The following is a 20,748-nucleotide window of genomic DNA, read 5'->3' as shown; positions in this document are numbered from 1 at the left end:
TCCAGGTTTTTAGGTCGCCTTGCTCGCACCGGCCTTTTCAGCTTTGCCCATAAATTTTCAATAGGATTGAGATCAGGGCATCTGGAGTAAGAAAGCAGTTGCAGTTCTGGCTTCCTCCAGATGTCTGATTTGTCTGAAGGAGGGAAGTGTGAAACGGCCTTTTATTGGCCACAGGGCTCGCGTGACAACATCACTGTTACTGCGCTCGAAATAGAGGTGAGTATAGGTGGTGTTTTACTTGGAAACATAGTGATTGAGAAGAGTTGTCAGAGTAGTGGACAACCCCTTTAATATGCGTTTGAATATGTTTATGATAGAGATCATTACCGAAAAAGAGATGTATTTGACTCTAGGCCGTTCTATTTGTTATTTGCTGCACTCCTCGCTAAATACTAGGATATAGGAATACTGTCTTATTTGCAAGTAGCTCCACATCTTCATAAACTATTACATACTGTTTCTCCAGAATGTTTAACAGGATAATATTGAAATTGGTTGAATATTCATGAACGGTGATAAGTTATGAATAAGGCAATTTGCATAATTTTCTGTGCTAGGCTACTTACCCGGTAATAAATATAAACCTATAAGAACACACTTGGTTGTAGGGTAAGGTAAAGATGAGAGAATACAAAAACCATCAAAACTATGAATATATCCTAAAATCAACAACCAAGCGGTAGAGGTATCAAAGACAATTTTATTGAAGTGTCAAATACAAAAAATAGCAAATACACGTGGACAAAAGACGATTAGGAAAAAGCAGGAAGAATCACACCAGCATATAAGATGTTAACCTAACTGCTGGAGAAAGACACAGGAAATCCAAGCATCCTAGCTACACCAACACACCGGAATATGCTCATTAATGAGGAATGTAAAGAGAATCACAACTGGGCCGCCCTACAAGAGGGCATCAATATGCAAAATAATAATAAATACCATGCCCAAAGAGGTAGCCCAGCAAAGTAAAAATATCTCCAGAGAGATGTGTAATTGTATTCAAATACAGAGCATAAGGATGTAACTGACACCAGCAAATACAAGTCCTAGGAGAAAATTATGCATGCTAAAACTGATGTTATAATATTACCTTGAGACATGCTGGTGTCAGTACGCCGGCGTGGTGGGAGCAGGAGGGAGCCTCGACGCGCGTTTCGCCTCCTGACGAAGCCGGCGAAACGCGCGTCGAGGCTCCCTGCTGCTCCCACCACGCCGGCGTCCTGACACCAGCATGTCTCAAGGTAATATTCTAACATGGTTGGTGTAGCTAGGATGCTTGGATTTCCTGTGTCTTTCTCCAGCAGTTAGGTTAACATCTTATATGCTGGTGTGATTCTTCCTGCTTTTTCCTAATCGTCTTTTGTCCACGTGTATTTATTGCTATTTTTTGTATTTGACACTTCAATAAAATTGTCTTTGATACCTCTACCACTTGGTTGTTGATTTTAGGATATATTCATAGTTTTGATGGTTTTTGTATTCTCTCATCTTTACCTTACCCTACAACTAAGTGTGTTTTTATAGGTTTATATGTTTTGGCTTAGAGGTATGCCCTCTGCTGGCCGAGAGGGCATTTTTTGTCTAGGTGCTCGTTACCCGGTAATAAAGACTGTGTATTATACAATTTATAACTTAGTTGTCCTGCATTCTGTATTTGCTTGTGATGAATCTCAGTCTAGAAACCAAACTACTAAAATCAAGTGTATGTGTTGTTTCAAAGGTCAGAGAAGAGTGTGATATCTGATTGATTAAAGTGCTGTCTCCCTCCGAGACCATGCTGACATCATTAGATTGATTTCCTTAAGAGTTTTTAGTTAATTTTTAGTTAAGGAGATTTTCTTTAAGGTTTAGCTAGTAACAGCCATACATTATACAATACACCTTGCTTTTGATATGAGGCTTAAGGCTATGTGCACACGGTGCGGATTTGGCTGTGGATCCGCAGTGGATTGGCCGCTGCGGATTCGCAGCTGTTTTCCATGCAGTTTACAGTACCATGTAAACCTATGGAAAACCAAATCCGCTGGGCCCATGCTGCGGAAAATACCACGCGGAAACGCTGCAGGTTACATTCCGCAGCATGTCAATTCTTTGTGCGGATTCTGCAGTGGTTTACACCTGCTCCTTAATAGGAATCCGCAGGTGTAAAACCGCAGGTGGAATCCACACAAAACCCGCAGTAAATCGACAGATAATCCGCAGGGCGTTTTACCTGCGGATTTTGCAAAAATGGTGCAGAAAAATCCACATACGAATCCGCACCGTGTGCACATAGCCTAAATATTGGCATCTGAACCAACTCTGGATCATGATAATTTAGTAATTTGTTGGAAAGTGGTAGTACACATAGGATTTAATCTTTGTTATCCCCTTAGTGACCAGGCCAAATTTTTTAAATCTGACCAATGACACTTTATGTGGTAATAACTCTAGAACGCTTCAACATATCCCAGTGATTCTGAGAATGTTTTTTACGCAACACATTATAATTTATGATAATGGTTAATTTAGGTCGATATGTTTTGTCTGTATTTATAAAAAAAAAAATCAGAAATTTGACAAAACTAAAAAAAATAGCAATTTTCAAACTTGGAATGATTACTAGTGATGAGCGAGTATACTCGTTGCTCGGGTTTTCCCCTATCACGCTCAGGTGGTCTCCGAGTATTTGTTAGTGCTCGGAGATTTAGTTTTCTTTGCCGCAGCTGCATGATTTGCAACTGCTAGACAGCCTGAATACATGAGGAATGCCTGTTTGTTATGGAATTCCCACATGTATTCAGGCTGTCCAGCAGCTGTAAATCATGCAGCTGAGCCGTCGAAAAACTAAATCTCTGAGCACTAACTACAGTATTCATTGAGGGGGGCTGCAGTATACTTTGAGGGGGGCTGCAGTATACTCTGAGGGGGCTGCAGTATACTCTGAGGGGGCTGCATTATACTGTGTGTGGGGGCTGCAGTACACTTTGAGGGGGGCTGCATTATACTCTACGATATACTCTACGAAGGACCATGAGGAGTGCATTTTACTATATGTACTATGCGGGACCTGCATTGTACTGTATCGAGGGCTATTTGTACCAATCATTCTTCCTCAGCCGGAGTAAAGGTAGATGCACAGTAAATGATGTGGGTTGGCGTTGCGTACTTGTGCAGCAGCACTATGCATGCACAGATGGCCGCAGCTCACCAGTGGAGACAGACATGCGGCTTGTCTTTCCAGACCGCAGCATGTCAATTTATCTTTTTGTGTCCGCAAGATAAGTTTCACCTGTACAATGTATTGGATGCAGTGAATCCGCACGGTTCAATGAACACATTCGGATTCACCTGCGTTCAATAGCTGGCAGTGCTTTGGACGCAGCAGACGTGCTGCGTCCAAAGCGCTGCCAATTACTGAACGTGTGCACATACCCTAAGGAGGCTGGGAAACAAGTGTCGAACAACTTCAATATTGTCGATCACGCTCGTTTAGCGGCCTGAATTTAGCGCTTGTAAATACAACGGAAATGTTTCTGTGTGATGGTGCAATATGTTAGCATTTGGGGCCCCATTTTAAACTTTTGCGCAGGGCCCCACTTTGTCTAAAACCGGCCCTGCTCTTCATTGCCATTTGCGCAAATTGACCTGTGTGTGGGATAGAGCTACCTCCTTCAATGTACATTTATGGAGCCTAAGAACGATGCTCCATAGTCTTATACAGAGATAGTGACTTGCTTCCCACGCAAAAACCTCACTGTTCGGCATTTAGTTTGTTTACTGGAAATGTAGACAAAAACAGTACCGGAGCGACCCTGGAAACCAGGGATGGCTGCGATCGGTAAGTCACGTACACATAATTGCATATATTATTAGGACAGTTTAAGAAATACAACTTGCTGGCACTTCTTTTTTAACATCTTTGACAATGACTTAAATGGTAACTACCTATAGGTGGCACCAGAGATAGTTTTATTCTTTTTAGTGCAAGGTTGGACAATTGATTTTTTGAGGGGCCACATGAGAGATCGTGGCTGTTAAGGATGGCTGAACCAATAGGCTGTCATTAATTCCGCTCAATTTAAATATTAACATATTAATGCTAATATTTTTTTTTTAATCAGATAATTTTTTTATTGTGAAAAATATCAAGATACATTCACATTTTCATTTTGTTTTTAGAAGCAAACAAAACTAAATAAAACAAACATGCATAAAGCCAAGTCATTGATAACCAAATAAAAACTGGTTCATATTAACATTCATCATAGGTATTTTTCGCTTTCTACAATTTGCATACATGAACACAAATTTAAGTGAATTCCATCTGACTGTTCGTGTATTGCATTATAATACAGAAAATGATAGCATTTGCGTATAATTATCTAGGAGCCTTTTGTTTCCTAAAAAAAAAAACCTAACACTTTGGGTGTGTGAGTTAGGACATTGTACAGATTTATGACAAGATGTACACACGGTCAGTCATAGTGTTTCTGAGAAGGCTTTCTGATGCAATCCCCGATGTAGTTAACCATTGATGCCATATCTTTATTACCGTAATTTTTTGAGGGTGTTTCTTTTAATATATGTTCCCCTTTCCATACATAAGACCGTAATTTAGTTTGGATTTCAATTCTTCTATCATTGGGGGGGGATTTTTTTATCCAGTGTAGTGCTAATAGTTTTCTAGCTTGATATAGCAATCGGGAGCTAGCTATAGGGGAATCCGAATCCAGCGCCCTGTCGAACAGACCAGATTCTGGGTTCCAACGATATACGGATTCCGAACACAGATTTAATCAAGTCAAGTACTCGTTTTCATAGTTCCTAATGTTTGCACACTCCCACATCATGTGCATTAGGTGAGTGTCATTTTTCCCACATCTTGGACACGTGTTGTCCACTCATACCAATTTTAAATAGGATACTAGTGTCTTATATACTCTGTGAATAAGAAAGATTTTGGACAGTCTTTGTGATTCGGACAATGATAATTTAGCAATTAGATCTAGCACCTCTTCCCATTGTTCCTCAGATAGGAGACCCAAATCTCTTTCCCACTTTGCTTTGGCTGTGATAATGTACTTTTCTAATTGCACCGCCATAAGCTGCTTATATATATATAGGAAATTAAACCCTTTGTGTCTATTGCAGACACATTTAATTATTGTATAATAGCATTTATATCACATAATATTGAGCAGAATCAAGTATCCCCCACACAGTCCTACAATATACAGTATGAGCCTCCACACAGTCCCCATTTATTCAGTGAGTACCCACATAGACCTTATATACACTATGAGCCCTCACGTAGCCTCCTATATGCAGTATGAGCCACCACATTGCCCCATAAATTTCATGTAGGTCCCCACATAGCCCTTCTATATACAGTACTAGCTGAAGAGCCTGGCGTTGCCTGGGCATAGTAAATATCTGTGGTTAGTTATAGCACCTCACTTCTCTTATTTTCCCATCACGCCTCTCATTTTCCCAATCACATCTTTCATTTTCCCCCTCACATCTCTCATTTTCTCCCTCACACCTCTCATTTTCTCCCTCACTCCTCTCATTCCCCCCTAACACTTGTCATTTCAACCTCACATCTGTCATTTTCTGATCACTCCACTATTTTTCCTCACTTCTCTCATTTTGCACTCACACCTTTTCATTTTCACCTCACACCTCTCATTTTCACCTCATCACCTCAGTATATACACGTTTGTCATCTCCCTTATATATAGTATACATCTGTATGTCATCTCCTGTATATAGTATATACCTGTATGTCATCTCCCCTGTATATAGTATATACCTGTGTCTCATCTCCCCTGTATATAGTATATATCTGTGTCATCTCCCCTGTATATAGTATATATCTGTGTGTCATCTCCCCTGTATATAGTATATACCTGTATGTCATCTCCTCCTCTATATAGTATATACCTGTGTGTCATCTCCCCTGTATATAGTATATATCTGTGTGTCATCTCCTCCTGTATTAGACCTCGTTCACACGTTATTTGCTCAGTATTTTTACCTCAGTATTTGTAAGCTAAACTGGCAGCCTGATAAATCCCCAGCCAACAGGATGCCCTCCCCCTGGCAGTATATATTAGCTCACACATACACATAATAGACAGGTCATATGACTGACAGCTGCCGTATTTCCTATATGGTACATTTGTTGCTCTTGTAGTTTGTCTGCTTATTAATCAGATTTTTATTTTTGAAGGATAATACCAGACTTGTGTGTGTTTTGTTGGGCGAGTTTCGTTTGTCAAGTTGTGTGTGTTGAGTTGCGTGTGGCAACATGCATGTAGCGACTTTTGTGAGATGAGTTTTGTGTGGCAACATGCGTGTAGCAACTATTTGTGTGTCGAGTTGCATGTGACAGGTTAGTGTAGCAAGTTGTGTGCAGCAAGTTTTGCGCATGGCGAGTTTTGCGCGTGGTGAGTTTTATGTGTGGTGCCTTTTGAGTATGTGCAAGTTTTGTGTGAAGCAACTTTTGCATGTGTTGCAACTTTTGTGCATGTGGCAATTTTTCCGCGTGTGCAAGTTTTGCGTGTGGCGAGTTTTCCATGAGGTGAGTTTTGCACTTGTGGCGAGTTTTGCGTGAGCCTAGTTTTTGCATGTGGCGAGTTTTGCGCGTGGCGAGTTTTGAGCAGCGACTTTTGTGTTTCGACTTTTATGTGGCGAGGTTAGTGTATGTGTGGTGAAATGTGTGCTGAGGGTAATATGTGTTCAAGCACGTGGTAGTGTGTGGCGCATTTTGTGTGTGTGTGTTCATATCCCCGTGTGTGGTGAGTATCCCATGTCGGGGCCCCACCTTAGCAACTGTATGGTATATACTCTTTGGCGCCATCGCTCTCATTCTTTAAGTCCCCCTTGTTCACATCTGGCAGCTGTCAATTTGCCTCCAACACTTTTCTTTTCACTTTTTCCCCATTATGTAGATAGGGGCAAAATTGTTTGGTGAATTGGAAAGCGCGGGGTTAAAATTTCACCTCACAACATAGCCTATGATGCTCTCAGGGTCCAGACATGTGACTGTGCAAAATTTTGTGGCTGTAGCTGCGACGGTGCAGATGCCAATCCCGGACATACATACATACATACATACATACACACACACATTCAGCTTTATATATTAGATGAGCCCTCACTTAACCTCCCTGTAATAAAGCAGCTGGACAGGTCCTGGATGGAGTAGAGGTGAAAACACCTATGGGACTTGGCTCTGTAAAGGGACCTTTGATTGTTTGCAGAATTGAATGGACTTAATTGTAAACTGGTGACCCTGTACTTTCCGATTACATTGTTTTCTTCTGTCATACCGTTACCGTAAAACGAGGCAGACATGCTTACCTGCCTAGGCCTCTAAACAAATGCACTATCAGGATGCAGTGGACCCATGTGGTTAAGATGGAGACTACACAGGTGCAGCATAACCGATGAGGCAGCCACTCTCAACCTACCAAACTAATGGAGGGGGTGGTTGCTTGGCACATTGCTGCACATAAAAGACTTGCATGTGGCGCTGTTCACACAATGGAGATGCACAGCATCCAGGCAGGCCTAGTAGTGACACCCTTCTATTAGATCAGGCGGGCCCGCCCAGCGCTATCCAAATGCACCCCACGTGAACAGACACCAGTTTACAAGACAAAAATGGGCCCAACTGCACCCCGAAAAAAAGTGCAAAAAACATTAAAAAAAATATATAATTTTTTTTTTTTCGGTTATGCTGCACCTGTGTAGTCTCCATCTTAACCAAATGGGTCCACTGCATCCTGATAGTGCATTTGTTTAGAGGCCTAGGCAGGTAAGCATGTCTGCCTCGTTTTGCTGTTTTTTCTAATTTTTGGAGGATCTCTGAATCCTCTTCTTGTGCTCTTGCTGTTTAGAATTAGGACTCGTAAGCGTGGGGACCCTTGACGCGGGTTACGAGCTTGCATATTTTGGCCAAAGTATAAACTAATACCTCACAAAAAAATTATTTTTATATATTTTTTTTTATGTTTTTTGCACTTTTTTTCGGGGTGCAGTTGGGCCCATTTTTGTCTTGTAAACTGTGGTGTCTGTTCACGTGGGGTGCATTTGGATAGCGCTGGGCAGGCCCGCCTGATCTAATAGAAGGGTGTCACTACTAGGCCTGCCTGGATGCTGTGCATCTCCTTGTGTGAACAGCGCCACATGCAAGTCTTTTATGTGCAGCAATGTGCCAAGCAACCACCCCCTCCATTAGTTTGGTAGGTTGAGAGTGGCTGCCTCATCGGTTATGCTGCACCTGTGTAGTCTCCATCTTAACCACATGGGTCCACTGCATCCTGATAGTGCCTGCACAAGGCAATCTTGCCTTGCTCAGGCGTGTAATATGGAGGACAGAGAAGGAACTTCAATCCAATATTACAGCCAGCATGCAGCCAGCGGGTAAGGAAAGGGTGAATCAAACACCCAAAAACCCCGCCTCCATGGCTGAAGATTGTTCCCTCCAAATTCAGGTGACAGTGTCCCTTTAAGTCCTCTGAAGCTAATGGAGATAATAAACTTCACCTGCTTGGACTTAACTGCAATTAGTTTTTGTACCTGTGTGAACGCTACCAGCTGCCTGAAATCGAGTAAAACCCTACAGCTCTATGTATAGTGTGAGCCCTCACATAGCCCCATATATACAGTATGAGCTCCGACAAAGACTCTCTATATACAGTATAAGCCCTCACATAGCCACTATATATAGTATAAGCCCCTGCATAATGCCCCTATATACAGTGCGCGCCCCCACATAGCCTCACTTTATACAGTATGAGCCCTCGCATAGCTCCCTATATACAAGAAACCTTCCCATAAACATATATGAAATATAAAAAAAACACCTACTCCCTGATCACGTTCTCCTTGTGCTCTGCTCTTGCTCTACGGCACACTGACTCCGCACAATGTAGTAACGTCATCACGTCTGTCCTCCACTAATGTATTCACCGCTATCTGCATTTTGAAAAGGGAGATAGCATTCATCTTAAGGCGTGGGATGGGCCCTGGAGCAGCCCATGGGCCACTGTTTTTAGCCCTTTTGCTATCTCAGGCAAAACTTTGCCCAGGTGTGTCCAGAAGATACCTAATTTGCATACTTTTTCTCTTGAAGTTTTGCCTGTAAAACTCCCTACACCAGCTGGATCTCGTCAAAGAAAATGAGTACGTTCCAAGAGCTCTATATATGAGGCATCAGAGACTTTACAGAAGATCATCTTTGATGCAGTTGTTTGTTTATAATGACTGTGTATCGGTTGTCTGGCACTTTGTACATGGATTCATGAAGAAATTCAGCTCACCTCTGAGTGCTTCATGCATGGTGGTTTGTGGCAGTGCAGTGCAGAATTAAGAAAAAAGGGAATCCTTCATCCATTTCTATAAAAGGCTTATATTTTATGCCTAAAAAATCCATGGTAATACACGAAAGAGTAACAGATATTCTCATTGGCTGGAATTTCTAGCTAAGCGTCCTTTTACATTGAAATTATTATTTCTAATTATTGAGAAAGATTAACAATATAGCGAGTTTTAACACCCAAAAGAAGAGATAAACATTTATATGTAGCAATAATCATATTTTATCATAATTTTGTCTTTCTCCTGTATCTGCTGGTAAAGACCTACAAAGTCTGATTACAAAGAGGTATAAGGCCATGTTCACACGATCCTTTTTTTCATGCGGAATTGCCGCGATTTTCCCGCTGCGGGTCCGCAGCTGTTTTCCATGCAGGGTACATTACATTGTACCCTATGGAAAACAGGAACTGCTGTGCCCACAATGCGGAAAATAAAAAAAAAAGCCGCGCTGAATAGCTGCGGGAAAAAAGAAGTACCATGTCACTTCTTTTTTCGGAGCCACAGCGGTTCTGCACCCATTGACCTCCATTGTGAGGTCAAACCCGCAGTAAAACCCGCAGATGAAAAAAAATATCTGCGGGTTTTACTGCGGTTTGTGGTGCAGAACCACTGCAGCAGGAAGTGCGGGGAAGCGGGCGGAAGTGCGTGGGCGGAGTGTGGCTGCCCCGTGCTCCGATCCCGCCCCCCGTGCTCCAATCCCACCCCCCCAGTGCTCCGATGCCCCCCCGTGCCCTAATCTCCCCCCCTTATACTTACCCGGCGTCCCATTGTCCGTCCGGCCGTCTTCTCCCTGGGCGCCGCCATCTTGCAAAATGGCGGGCGCAGGCTCAGTGCGCCCGCCGAATCTGCCGGCTGGCAGATTCGTTCCAAAGTGCATTTTGATCACGGAGATATAATCTATCTCAGTGATCAAAATTAAAAAAAAAATAGTAAATGACACCCCCCCCCCCCTTTGTCACCCCTATAGGTAGGGACAATAAAAAAAAATTAAGAATTTTTTTTTTCCACTAGGGGTAGGGTTAGGGTTAGGGGTAGGGGTAGGGTTAGGGTATTTTCAGCCATTTTAACCCTAAAAAACTTCCTAGAAAACACACAGACTCTGCATAGAAAACTGCATAAAAAAAAGGATCAAAAAAAGGATCAAAAAACGCATCAAAAAAGGACAAAAAAAGGACCTGCGTTTTCTGCCAAGAGCTGCAGTTTTTTAAAAAACAGTCCTGAAAAAAAAAGGATGGAAATCAGGAACGTGTGAACATACCCTAAAGCTGTCCAACAATAATTTTTTGGTCATCATAAACGTTTTTATGAGCAACAATCAAGCAATTTCTAACCGATCATCTACACTTTTATACCTAATTTCTCGTTAAATCCTTTGGGATAATTTCCTTCCAGATTCAAGAGGGGATGGTAGACATGATGTAATAGCCTCAAGGAAGGCCTGTTTCCCTAAGAAGTTAAGCTACCCCTTGATGTGTAGATCCATTTATATACAGTTATATGAAAAAGTTTGTGTACCCCTATTAATCTTAAGCTTAATGTTTTATAAAAAATGTTTTTTTTGCAACAGCTATTTCAGTTTCATATATCTAATAACTGTTGGACACAGTAATGTTTCTGCCTTGAAATGAGGTTTATTGTACTAACAGAAAATGTGCAGTCTGCATTCAAACAAAATTTTACAGGTGCATAAGTACCTTATCATTTTCTTGTTTTAAATACTCCTACCTACTTTTTACTGACACTAAAGCACTTTTTTTGGTTTTCTAACCTCATTGAGCTTTGAACTTCATAGCCAGGTGTATGCAATCATGAGAAAAGCTACTTAAAGTGGCCACTTTAAAGCTGTTCTCCTGTTTGAATCTCCTCTGAAGAGTGGCATCATGGGCTCCTCAAAACAACTGTCTAATGATCTGAAAGCAAAGATTATTCAACATAGTTGTTCAGGGGAAGGATACAAAAAGCTGTCTCAGAGATTTAACCTGTCAATTTCCACTGTGAGGAACATAGTAAGGAAATGGAAGAACACAGGTACAGTTCTTGTTAAGGCCAGAAGTGGCAGGCCAAGAAAAATATCAGGCAGAGAAGAAGAATGGTGAGATCAGTCAAGGACAATCCTCAGACCACCTCCAGAGAGCTGCAGCATCAACTTGCTGCAGATGGTGTCACTGTGCATCGGTCAACTTTACAATGCACTTTGCACAAGGAGAAGCTGTATGGGAGAGTGATGCGAAATAAGCCGTTTCTGCAAGCATGCCACAAACAGTCGGCTGAGGTATGCAAAAGCAAATTTCTAGAAGCCAATTTCTTTTTGGAAGAAGGTCCTGTGGACTGATGAAACCAAGATTGAGTTGTTTGGTCATACAAAAAGGCGTTATGCATGGCGGCCAAAAAACACAGCATTCCAAGAAAAACACTTGCTACCCACAGTAAAATTTGGTGGAAGTCCCATCATGTTTTGGGGCTGTATGGCCAATGCCAGCATCGGGAATATTGTTAAAGTTGAGGGACGCATGGATTCCTCTCAGTATCAGCAGATTCTTGACAATAATGTTCATGAATCAGTGACAAAGTTGAAGTTACGCAGGGGATGGATCTTTCAGCAAGACAATGATCCAAAACACCGCTCCAAATCTACTCAGGCATCCATGCAGAGGAACAATTTCACTGTTCTGGAATGGCCATCCCAGTCCCCAGCCCTGAATTTTCATTGAACATCTGTGGGATCATTTGAAGAGGGCTGTCCATGCTCGGCGACCATCAAACTTAACTGAACTTGAATTGTTTTGTAAAGAGGAATGGTCAAAAATACCTTCATCCAGGAACTCATTAAAAGCTGCAGGAAGCGACTAGAGGCTGTTATTTTTGCAAAAGGAGGATCTACTAAATATTAATGTCACTTTTCTGGTGGGGTGCCCATACTTATGCACCTGTCAAATTTTGTTTGAATTCAGATTGCACATTTTCTGTTAGTACAATAAACCTCATTTCAAGACAGAAACATTACTGTGTCCAACAGTTATTGGATACTAGATGGTGGCCCGATTCTAACGCATCGGGTATTCTAGAATATGCATGTCCACGTAGTATATTGCCCAGCCTCGCAGTATATTGCCCAGCCATGTAGTATATTGCCCAGCGACATAGTATATTGCCCAGCCACGTAGTATATTGCCCAGCCACGTAGTATATTGCACAGTCACGTAGTATATTGCCCAGCCATGTAGTATATTGCCCAGTGACGTAGTATATTGCCCAGTGACGTAGTATATTGCCCAGCCACGTAGTTTATTGCCCAGCCACGTAGTATATTGCCCAGTTACGTAGTATATTGCCTAGTGACATAGTATATTTCGCAGCCACGTAGTATATTGCCCAGTGACGTAGTATATTGCACAGTGACGTAGTATACAACACAGAGCCACGTAGTATATTGCACAGCGATGTAGTATACAGCACAGAGCCATGTAGTATATTGGGCAGTCACGTAGTATATTGCCCAGTGACGTAGTATACAGTACATAGCCACGTAGTATATTGGCCAGTCACATAGTATATTGCCCAGCTACGTAGTATATTGCCCAGCCAGGTTTGTCACAGATTAAAAAATAAAAAATAAACATATTCTCACCTTTCTGAGGGCCCATTGTAGTCCATGGCAGCTTCCGGTCCCAGGGTTTGTATGAGCGCATGACCTGTAATGACGTCGCGGTCACATGACCGTGACGTCATGGCAGGTCCTTCTCGCGCAGGGCCTGTGATGACGTCGCGGTCACATGACCGTGACGTCATGGCAGGTCCTTCTCCCATACCATCTTTGCCACCGGAACCTGCAACGGAAGATGGCGGCCGGCGCGAGCGACTACGGAGGGTGAGTATAGCAGGTTTTTTTTTTATTATCTTTAACATTACTTTTTTTACTATTGATGCCACATAGGCAGCGTCAATAGGAAAAAGTTGGGGACACACAGGGTTAATAGCGGCGGTAACGGAGTGCGTTACCCGTGGCATAACGCGGTCCGTTACCGCCGGCATTAACCCTGTGTTAGCGGTGACCGTAGGGGAGTATGCGGGCGACAGGCACTGACTGCGGGGACTGGGAGTAAGGAGCGGCCATTTTCTTCCGGACTGTGCCCGTCGCTGATTGGTCGCGGCAGCCATGACAGGCAGCTAGCGATACCAATCAGCGAATGAATAACCGTGACAGACAGACAGACAGAAGGACAGACGGAAGTGACCCTTAGACAATTATATAGTAGATATGAAACTGAAATAGCTGTTGCAAAAAAAAAACAATTTTTATAAAACATTAAGCTTAAGATTAATAGGGGTGCCCAAACTTTTTCATATAACTGTATTTGTAGGATATAGTATTAGTGCTATACTGTTGCTCTCTGTATTATGACTCAGCTGCCGGCTTTCCAGATTCTGGTCTGAATGCTGCAACCTACTAATAAAGATGCAAGAGAGTGTCATTAAAACTACCGTAGTTGAGTTGTTGCATTCCTTAGTCGCATTGTACTGATGCATTGTTTGTGTATGTGTTTGTGTACTGGTCACAGTGTATTTGCACCTGTACATTAATGTAAAACTAAAGGTATGTGTGCTATTTTTGTATATATAACAATAGGTCTTCCTATAGTTTATTAGATTTAGTTCCAAATTGTGTAGTTTTCTTCTTAAAAAGACAGTTTGTTTACAACCATTATATTTGCAGCCATTAATGTTACAGTGTGTTATTTTCTAATATACATGAATTAAAAATTCCCTACTCTTCCCTCTCTACACTGTCTGTCTGTTTTCCACTCCCTTTTTGATGACTCTTTGTTGAGAATCCCAGTACATGCTGGGATACTCAAACGAAGCGTCCGCAGAGGCTGTGGCCACTGCCGCAGCCTTTACACCTTTCCTGAAACAAAGCGTCATCTGGGTACTCTCGTTTCAGGGGCAGGTCTGGTCCTACTCTATCCCTTTGCGCTGTGCTCTATGACAACACGCGCTCTATTGCACGCTGTCAGAATATCCGACATGCAGAGACCAGTGGCACCCCCCCAAGTGATTTCACTGGTTTGACAGCGTGCTCTGTTGCCAGCTCGTTACTGATATCTGAGCCGACAACAGAGCGCATGCACATCACACACTGTACAGGGCGAAGGGACTAGCCCAGCCTGTGAAACGAGCATCACTGATGATCCTTCGTTTCAGGGAAAGAGCCTGCTGTGGCAGTGACTGCAGCTTCTGCCCCTGATGACACTTTGTATGAGTATCCCAGCATGCAATGAGATTCTGAAATTAAGCGTCATCAAAAGGAAGTGGAAAAAAAATTAGAAAAGTATATAGTGTAGTTAGGAGATTTTTTAATTCAAGTACATTGAAAAATAGGTTAGATTATGGCACTGAATAGATGGGAATGAATGAGAAAAATTAGTTTTAACTTCAGAGCATTTATTTAATTCACATTTTTACATTTGCAAAAATGGCCACTATATAAAAACATAAAATGTTATCTAATTCATCTAATTACGAAACTTTGCCTATTGGCCATTATTTTCATATGTGGCAGATTTGTTGCAGAATATCACATGTAGCATATCCATGCCTTTGTTTTCCACTTTAATCTTTTTTTATCTCACATGTATGCTCTAATAAATTTATATAAAATTATCGTTACCCACTCCGACTGCTACAGCGTTGCAGCAATGGTGTCCTAACTACAGCCTTGGACCGCCAGTCAGCGAGTCAATGCTGTTGTGCCATCTACCTTGACGGGATTGCAGAGCACAGTGAGTGGATGCAGTGGTCACTTGCTGTAATTGTAAGATCACCACTGCAGTTAAATCAACAAAGACCGATGTGAGCGCAGTGGCAGGGAAGTCTCGTTTCAGTATTTTTTTTTTTTTATTAGCATATGCTTGTAGAGAATTGTTTAAAGCGTAAAACCCCTTAATAAATCACCTGTGCTGTTTTCCAAGTCAATTGGTTCATACTAATTTGTTTAAAACAAATGATCTTGTCAAATGCTAATGTACTAATGAAATGTACAACTATCGTGTCACAGCTAGAAATATAGCACTAGCTTGTTTTAAGCACATAAATGCCATCAACTTTACAGTCTTTAATGGAATTTATTCGCATCCATTTTATGTAATAATCTTTAATTGCTTTTATTCATAGGAGCACGTTTCGCCAAGGTCTGGTCGTTGGAAGTAAACCTGTTATTCACCCAGTATTATACTGGCTTCTCCAGAAGACAAATGAGTTAAAGAAGAGAGCTTATTTGGCCCGGTTTCTGGTTAAAATGGAAGTTCCTGCAGAGTTTCTTCAGGATGACATTGTTTTTGAGACATACAAGCAGGTAAGGTGACTTCGATTTTTTTGGAGGCTTTGTGGAAACTGATGTAATAATCTCCGACTTTAGAGTGCACCTATAATTTCCTACAATCTCTGACATGTCAGATGTTTTAATAAGTAGAGATTAATGTGCGGAGATTCCCCGACTGATCGTAAAATAAAAAGCCAGACAGTCTCAACAATTTCTATGATTTTTTTATGAGCCTGTACACCACTCACTTTTTTTTTCCAAGAAAAGTTAAGCAGGGGCATAGTAGTCAACTAAGTGCATCTGCCCCTTTGCTATACTAGTTGCTGGGGTCTCAGAATTCAGACGCACAAGGATTAAGGCCCCGATTCAGCAAAGCAATTTTGAAAGAATTCTGTCTTAAATTGATTTGGAAAGTTGCAAAATTTTGGCACATTCTGGGGTTGTAAGTATTGATGTTTCCAAAATAGGAGGAGCTTGGCGGGACGGTTTGCATGACGGGACAGCTTGTCTAGTTCAAGACGAGCTGTGGTGTACCCTATGTGGCACACAGAGGCAGAGGGATGCATCAGATGCTCCTAATTCATGAAGCGGCATGTGCCTCTTAATGGGTCAGGAGCATCTATTTGTACGAATAAGAGAGAGCGATGGGATTGCCGGACTCAACCATTGATGCAATATGCTTTTCCTAGTCGCCGAGGCCCATATCATGAGTGTTGCTTTAATATGTCTGGATACTTTGTGGTGTGCCTCATCTAGGATGTTAAAAATAGCCCATTGTGGGGTGAGCGTGAAACTGATTCCACACATTTTCTGCAGCTCAGCATGAACAACACCCCATAGCTCCTAAACTTTCGTGCAACTCCACAAATGGTGGTATATATCCGTGTTGCGGGATTTGCACTTAGAACACAGATAAACAGAGGAAGGAGACATCTTGGACTGCAAATAGGGCATGATGTAGGCTCTATGTAATATTAATAGTGCCATATCAGTGTAACTGCTATATGATAGGGTTTTCCTTTGCGCTAGTGTGGCGTCAAGAAGATCCTCCACCTTAAGACTCGGGAGATCCCTTAACCACCTAGCCACTCCCGTGGTTTTCCCCTCCCCTGTCCATTTTTTGCGTATTATTGAGTATATGCTACTTATAGACGCAGGTTGGGATTTTGCATTTCTGATAAACCCATCCAGGTTAATCCTCCTCTCCCCCACCTCTCCAGTCAACTGACACTTCTGTGCTAAGCTACGCGCCTGAAGAAATTGGAAAGGACTATTGCTAAATAGTGGGAAACGCTGCGATGCTGATTCAAATGTTAACACCGAGAAATTAAGATCCAGCAGATCAATTGCTTGCCTACAGCCCTGGGAGGCCAGATGTTTATAGAAAGATGGTGCAGTGCCCCTCAAGAACCCTGGATTATCAAGGAAAGGCTGATATGGGGACAGACCAGCCTTTAGTTTACAGATTTTCCTACATCGTCTCCAAGTCATTATTGTTTGCCACAGTGTTGGATGTTCCTGTATTTCCGCTGGAAGCTCCTCCCCTTTTAAATGTAGCAAAGCCGACAGTGAGATATGTGGGTAGAATTGTTGATCTAGGCCAACATTGGCGAAATGAGAGATACCTCTTATCCAATCAATGGCATATCTAAAATTAGCTGCCAGATTATATCTACCCAAGTCAGGAAAATTTATTCCGCCCTCTGCCCTTGTCGCCTGTAATTTAACAAGTCCTATACACGTTCTGCCTCCAACCCCCCAGATAAATTTACAAAAATTTGAGTTTAATAAACCAAGATCTGCTCTAGACAGGAGGAGGGGCAGTGTCTGAAAGGCATATAACAATTTAGGAAACACTATCATTTTAATTAGATGGCATCTGCTGGAGAATGACAAAGTGAAATGTTTCCACGAATGGAGGAGGCTAATTATGGAGGAGAGGAGAGGCTTATAATTGATTCTATATAAAATGGAAGGGTCGCAGGATATTTTTAAAGAAAAAACTCCACTTCTGCTTTGTACACACCTTAATGATGATTCCCTATGAAGACCAATCACAGATTCCAGCGTTCACAACAGAACATCAACGCAGGAGGACGAGTTGATTGTGACAGAACCAGGCAAGCGAGCCATGGGAAAGTGATTATAGTGTTTTAATTTTACCTTTATTTTTCACCATCAAAATTGGCAGCATGATCCGCAACAATTTTACTTTGTGTGAGCATTGCCCAAAGCTTTGTTGATGGAAATGACCGTTCTGCTTTTATTTGTTGCATAATTAATTCTAATGTACCGTATTGACTTATAATGGATCCATCAGACACAGCTGAATGGCTGCCCGACAGGGCAACAGAAAGATGAGAGAAGTGAACCATGACGTAAGTGTTTGCAGCTTGAGTAATAGTTTTATTATATGATTTGTTACAGATTTATCTACAGATTTCATGCAATGACAAGTGACCATTTTATGGTTACAACTGAGGCAAATTCACATAGTTATTCTAAATGACTAATTTCTTGCAAGTTCCCAGATTTGACTTTCTAGCTTCACAATTTTTTTTGGCAAACATTACAAGGACTAAACAAAATGACAAGGCAAAGGAAATATTTAACCATTCAAAGAGCAAATCATTTTATATTTATATTAATTATAGGAAGACTGGATGTAATGGGAGACAAATATGTCATAAATACATATCTAGGTGTATGTTAACACGACATCAGAGGTGTCTTCAGTCATTCTGATACAATGTATTTACTGGAACAGTCCTACTGTGTTGATATTTTACTGATGTATTATCTTGATGGTCAGTAAGGGGAGTCATAGGAATTGACATCTTTGATGGATTTAGCTATTAACTTATTCGCAGTACTATGTACTTTACTTCTTACAGGCTGTAGAAGCCAAATTAAAGGGAACCTGACAGCAGATTCTATAATGCTGTAGATAAGCCCCCGGTCCGACCTGCAAGTGAAGAAAAATACATTTTATTATACTCACCCAGGGGGGCGGTCCAGTCCGATGGGTGTCGCAGGTCCGGGTCCTCCCATCTTCTTGCGCCGCTGACCCCCTGCTTCTTCATCGCTCCCCGGCATTGCTGGGCCTCTCTGACCTTTCCCTGCGCACTGCAGTACTTAACTCTGTCCTCAACAGGGCAGAGAAGTATGCCTGCGCAGGAGCGATGAAGAAGCAGGAGGGTGGCTTCGCAAGAAGATGGGAGGCGCCGGACCCGGACCTGCGACACCCATCGGTGCCTCAGTTGTCAGCATTAAGTTGGTCATTTGTCATTGCATGAAATCTGTAGATAAATCCATAACACATCTTAGAATAAATCTGTGACTCAATCTAACACTGGCGTCATGGTTCACTTCTCTCAGGTTACTCTTGCCCTGTCGGGCAACCATTCTGTTCTGTCTGATTAATCCATTATAAGTCAATTCGTTATTTTAGAATTCCTGTTGAAACAAATCGGAGCAGAACTGTAATTTCCATCAACAAAGCTTTAGGTAATTTTCACACGTAGTAAAATTACTGTGAATTTTGCAGAAAAAAATAAAAGGTAAATAGGTAAAACTAATCCGCAGAGAATCCGCAACGTGTGCACATAGCCTCAGTCTTATTTAACTTGCAAAGCCCGTGACTTCAAATGAGTTCAGGAGCCCTCCACCGCCCCAATCCCAGTGTACCTAGTTCCCCTGAGTGGGCTTCATCACTGAAGCAATCGGTGGCTTCTGTGGCCAAAGAGATTGAATCCCTTCGTGCTTCCTCTGTGGATCGGGGCATTTAGCAGGTCGGATATAAATGGATCCTCTCCAACACGGGAGTCGTCGGCTAGCAGGGGACGCAAGCATTCTAGAAACGTACAGGCGTCTAGAAATCGGATGTGTGTTACGATTACCCAAGCAATCTCGGGCCTTTACACCCGTGAGCTCTGTTTCTCGCTCTCCCTTACCAGAGATCTGCAGAACAAGACTCTGAGTTTGAATTGGATGTTTCCCCGGATCTGCACTCGGCAGAGTTCCAGAAAATGTGGGACTCGAATATTGAGGCCATAAATCAGACTCTAAAGATTGACGAGGATTCCGGTTCTGTACTTGAACACACAGCGCCCTTCAAGAGGACTAATCACCCTCATACAGCGTTTACTATTTACCTGGAGGTCTGGGTTATACTTAGCCGGTGCTGAGAATGACCTGAAAAATGCCTCACAGGTCAGCAGCCTCTTGAGGCGAGGTACCCCCCTCACCTCAAGGCACTATCAAGGCACTTCATTGGCACTATCAGCGGCAAATGCCATCACGTTCAGAAGAACATTATGGCTCAGTGAATAGAAAACACTCTGTGTGAAAAAAAGTCTATGACATCTCTTCCTTACCAGAGTGACCGTTTCAAACCCATTTGTGTCATCTTCTGTGCATGTTATTAGGTCAAACTCACCAGGGTATGTGAACTTTTGATCAGGGTCATTTGGATGTTTTGGGTTGTCATTATGATTTAAAAAGAGAAAGCACAGTAGTTTGACAATAAATGGCTTCACCCAACCACTAACCATGCGTGGAGAAAAAGTTTTGGTGTTACCATTCATATTCTCTGAAAAAAGGCCAAGAAAGCAAAAATTATGCCGGGTATGTAAACTTTTCAGCACAACTGTATATAACAAAACGTGTAATTGCAATAATTTTCTGGGAGAAATACTTAATTTTCTGGAATAATTTCAAGGGTGCCAACACTTTTAGTGCTTCTCACAAAATTAGAATATCATCAAAAAACTAATTTATTTCAGTTCTTCAATGCAAAAAGTGAGTGATCTATTTCAAGTGTTTATTTCTGTTAACGTTGATGATTATGGCTTCCAGCCAATGAAAACCCAAAAGTCATTATCTCAGTTAATTGGAATACTTTATATAACACCAGCTTGAAAAATGATTTTAAAATCCAAAATGTTGGTCTACTGAAATGTATGTACTTGGTCGGGGCTCCTTTTGCATCAATTAGTGCATCAATGCAGCGTGGCCTGGAGAAGCTATCAGTCTGTGGCCGTGCTGAGATGTTATAG

At 41.9% G+C, this 20,748-nt stretch overlaps 1 protein-coding gene across 2 annotated transcripts in view; it reads left to right on the top strand.

Annotated features, from left to right (window-relative positions):
• IFT81 (intraflagellar transport 81) overlaps positions 1-20,748 on the top strand; it is a 251,786-nt gene that overhangs the window by 65,460 nt on the left and 165,578 nt on the right. For both annotated transcript variants that reach the window (XM_069755306.1, XM_069755309.1), the window contains exon 4: positions 15,544-15,724. In XM_069755306.1, coding sequence (XP_069611407.1) covers positions 15,544-15,724 — 181 coding nt within the window. The remainder of the gene's footprint in view (positions 1-15,543; positions 15,725-20,748) is intronic.

The sequence above is a fragment of the Ranitomeya imitator genome, chromosome 1 (assembly GCF_032444005.1).
Source record: "Ranitomeya imitator isolate aRanImi1 chromosome 1, aRanImi1.pri, whole genome shotgun sequence".
NCBI classification, from domain to species: Eukaryota; Metazoa; Chordata; class Amphibia; order Anura; family Dendrobatidae; genus Ranitomeya; species Ranitomeya imitator.
The sequence above is the reverse complement of the archived record's forward strand: the minus strand, read 5'-3'. Positions and strand labels throughout refer to the sequence as shown.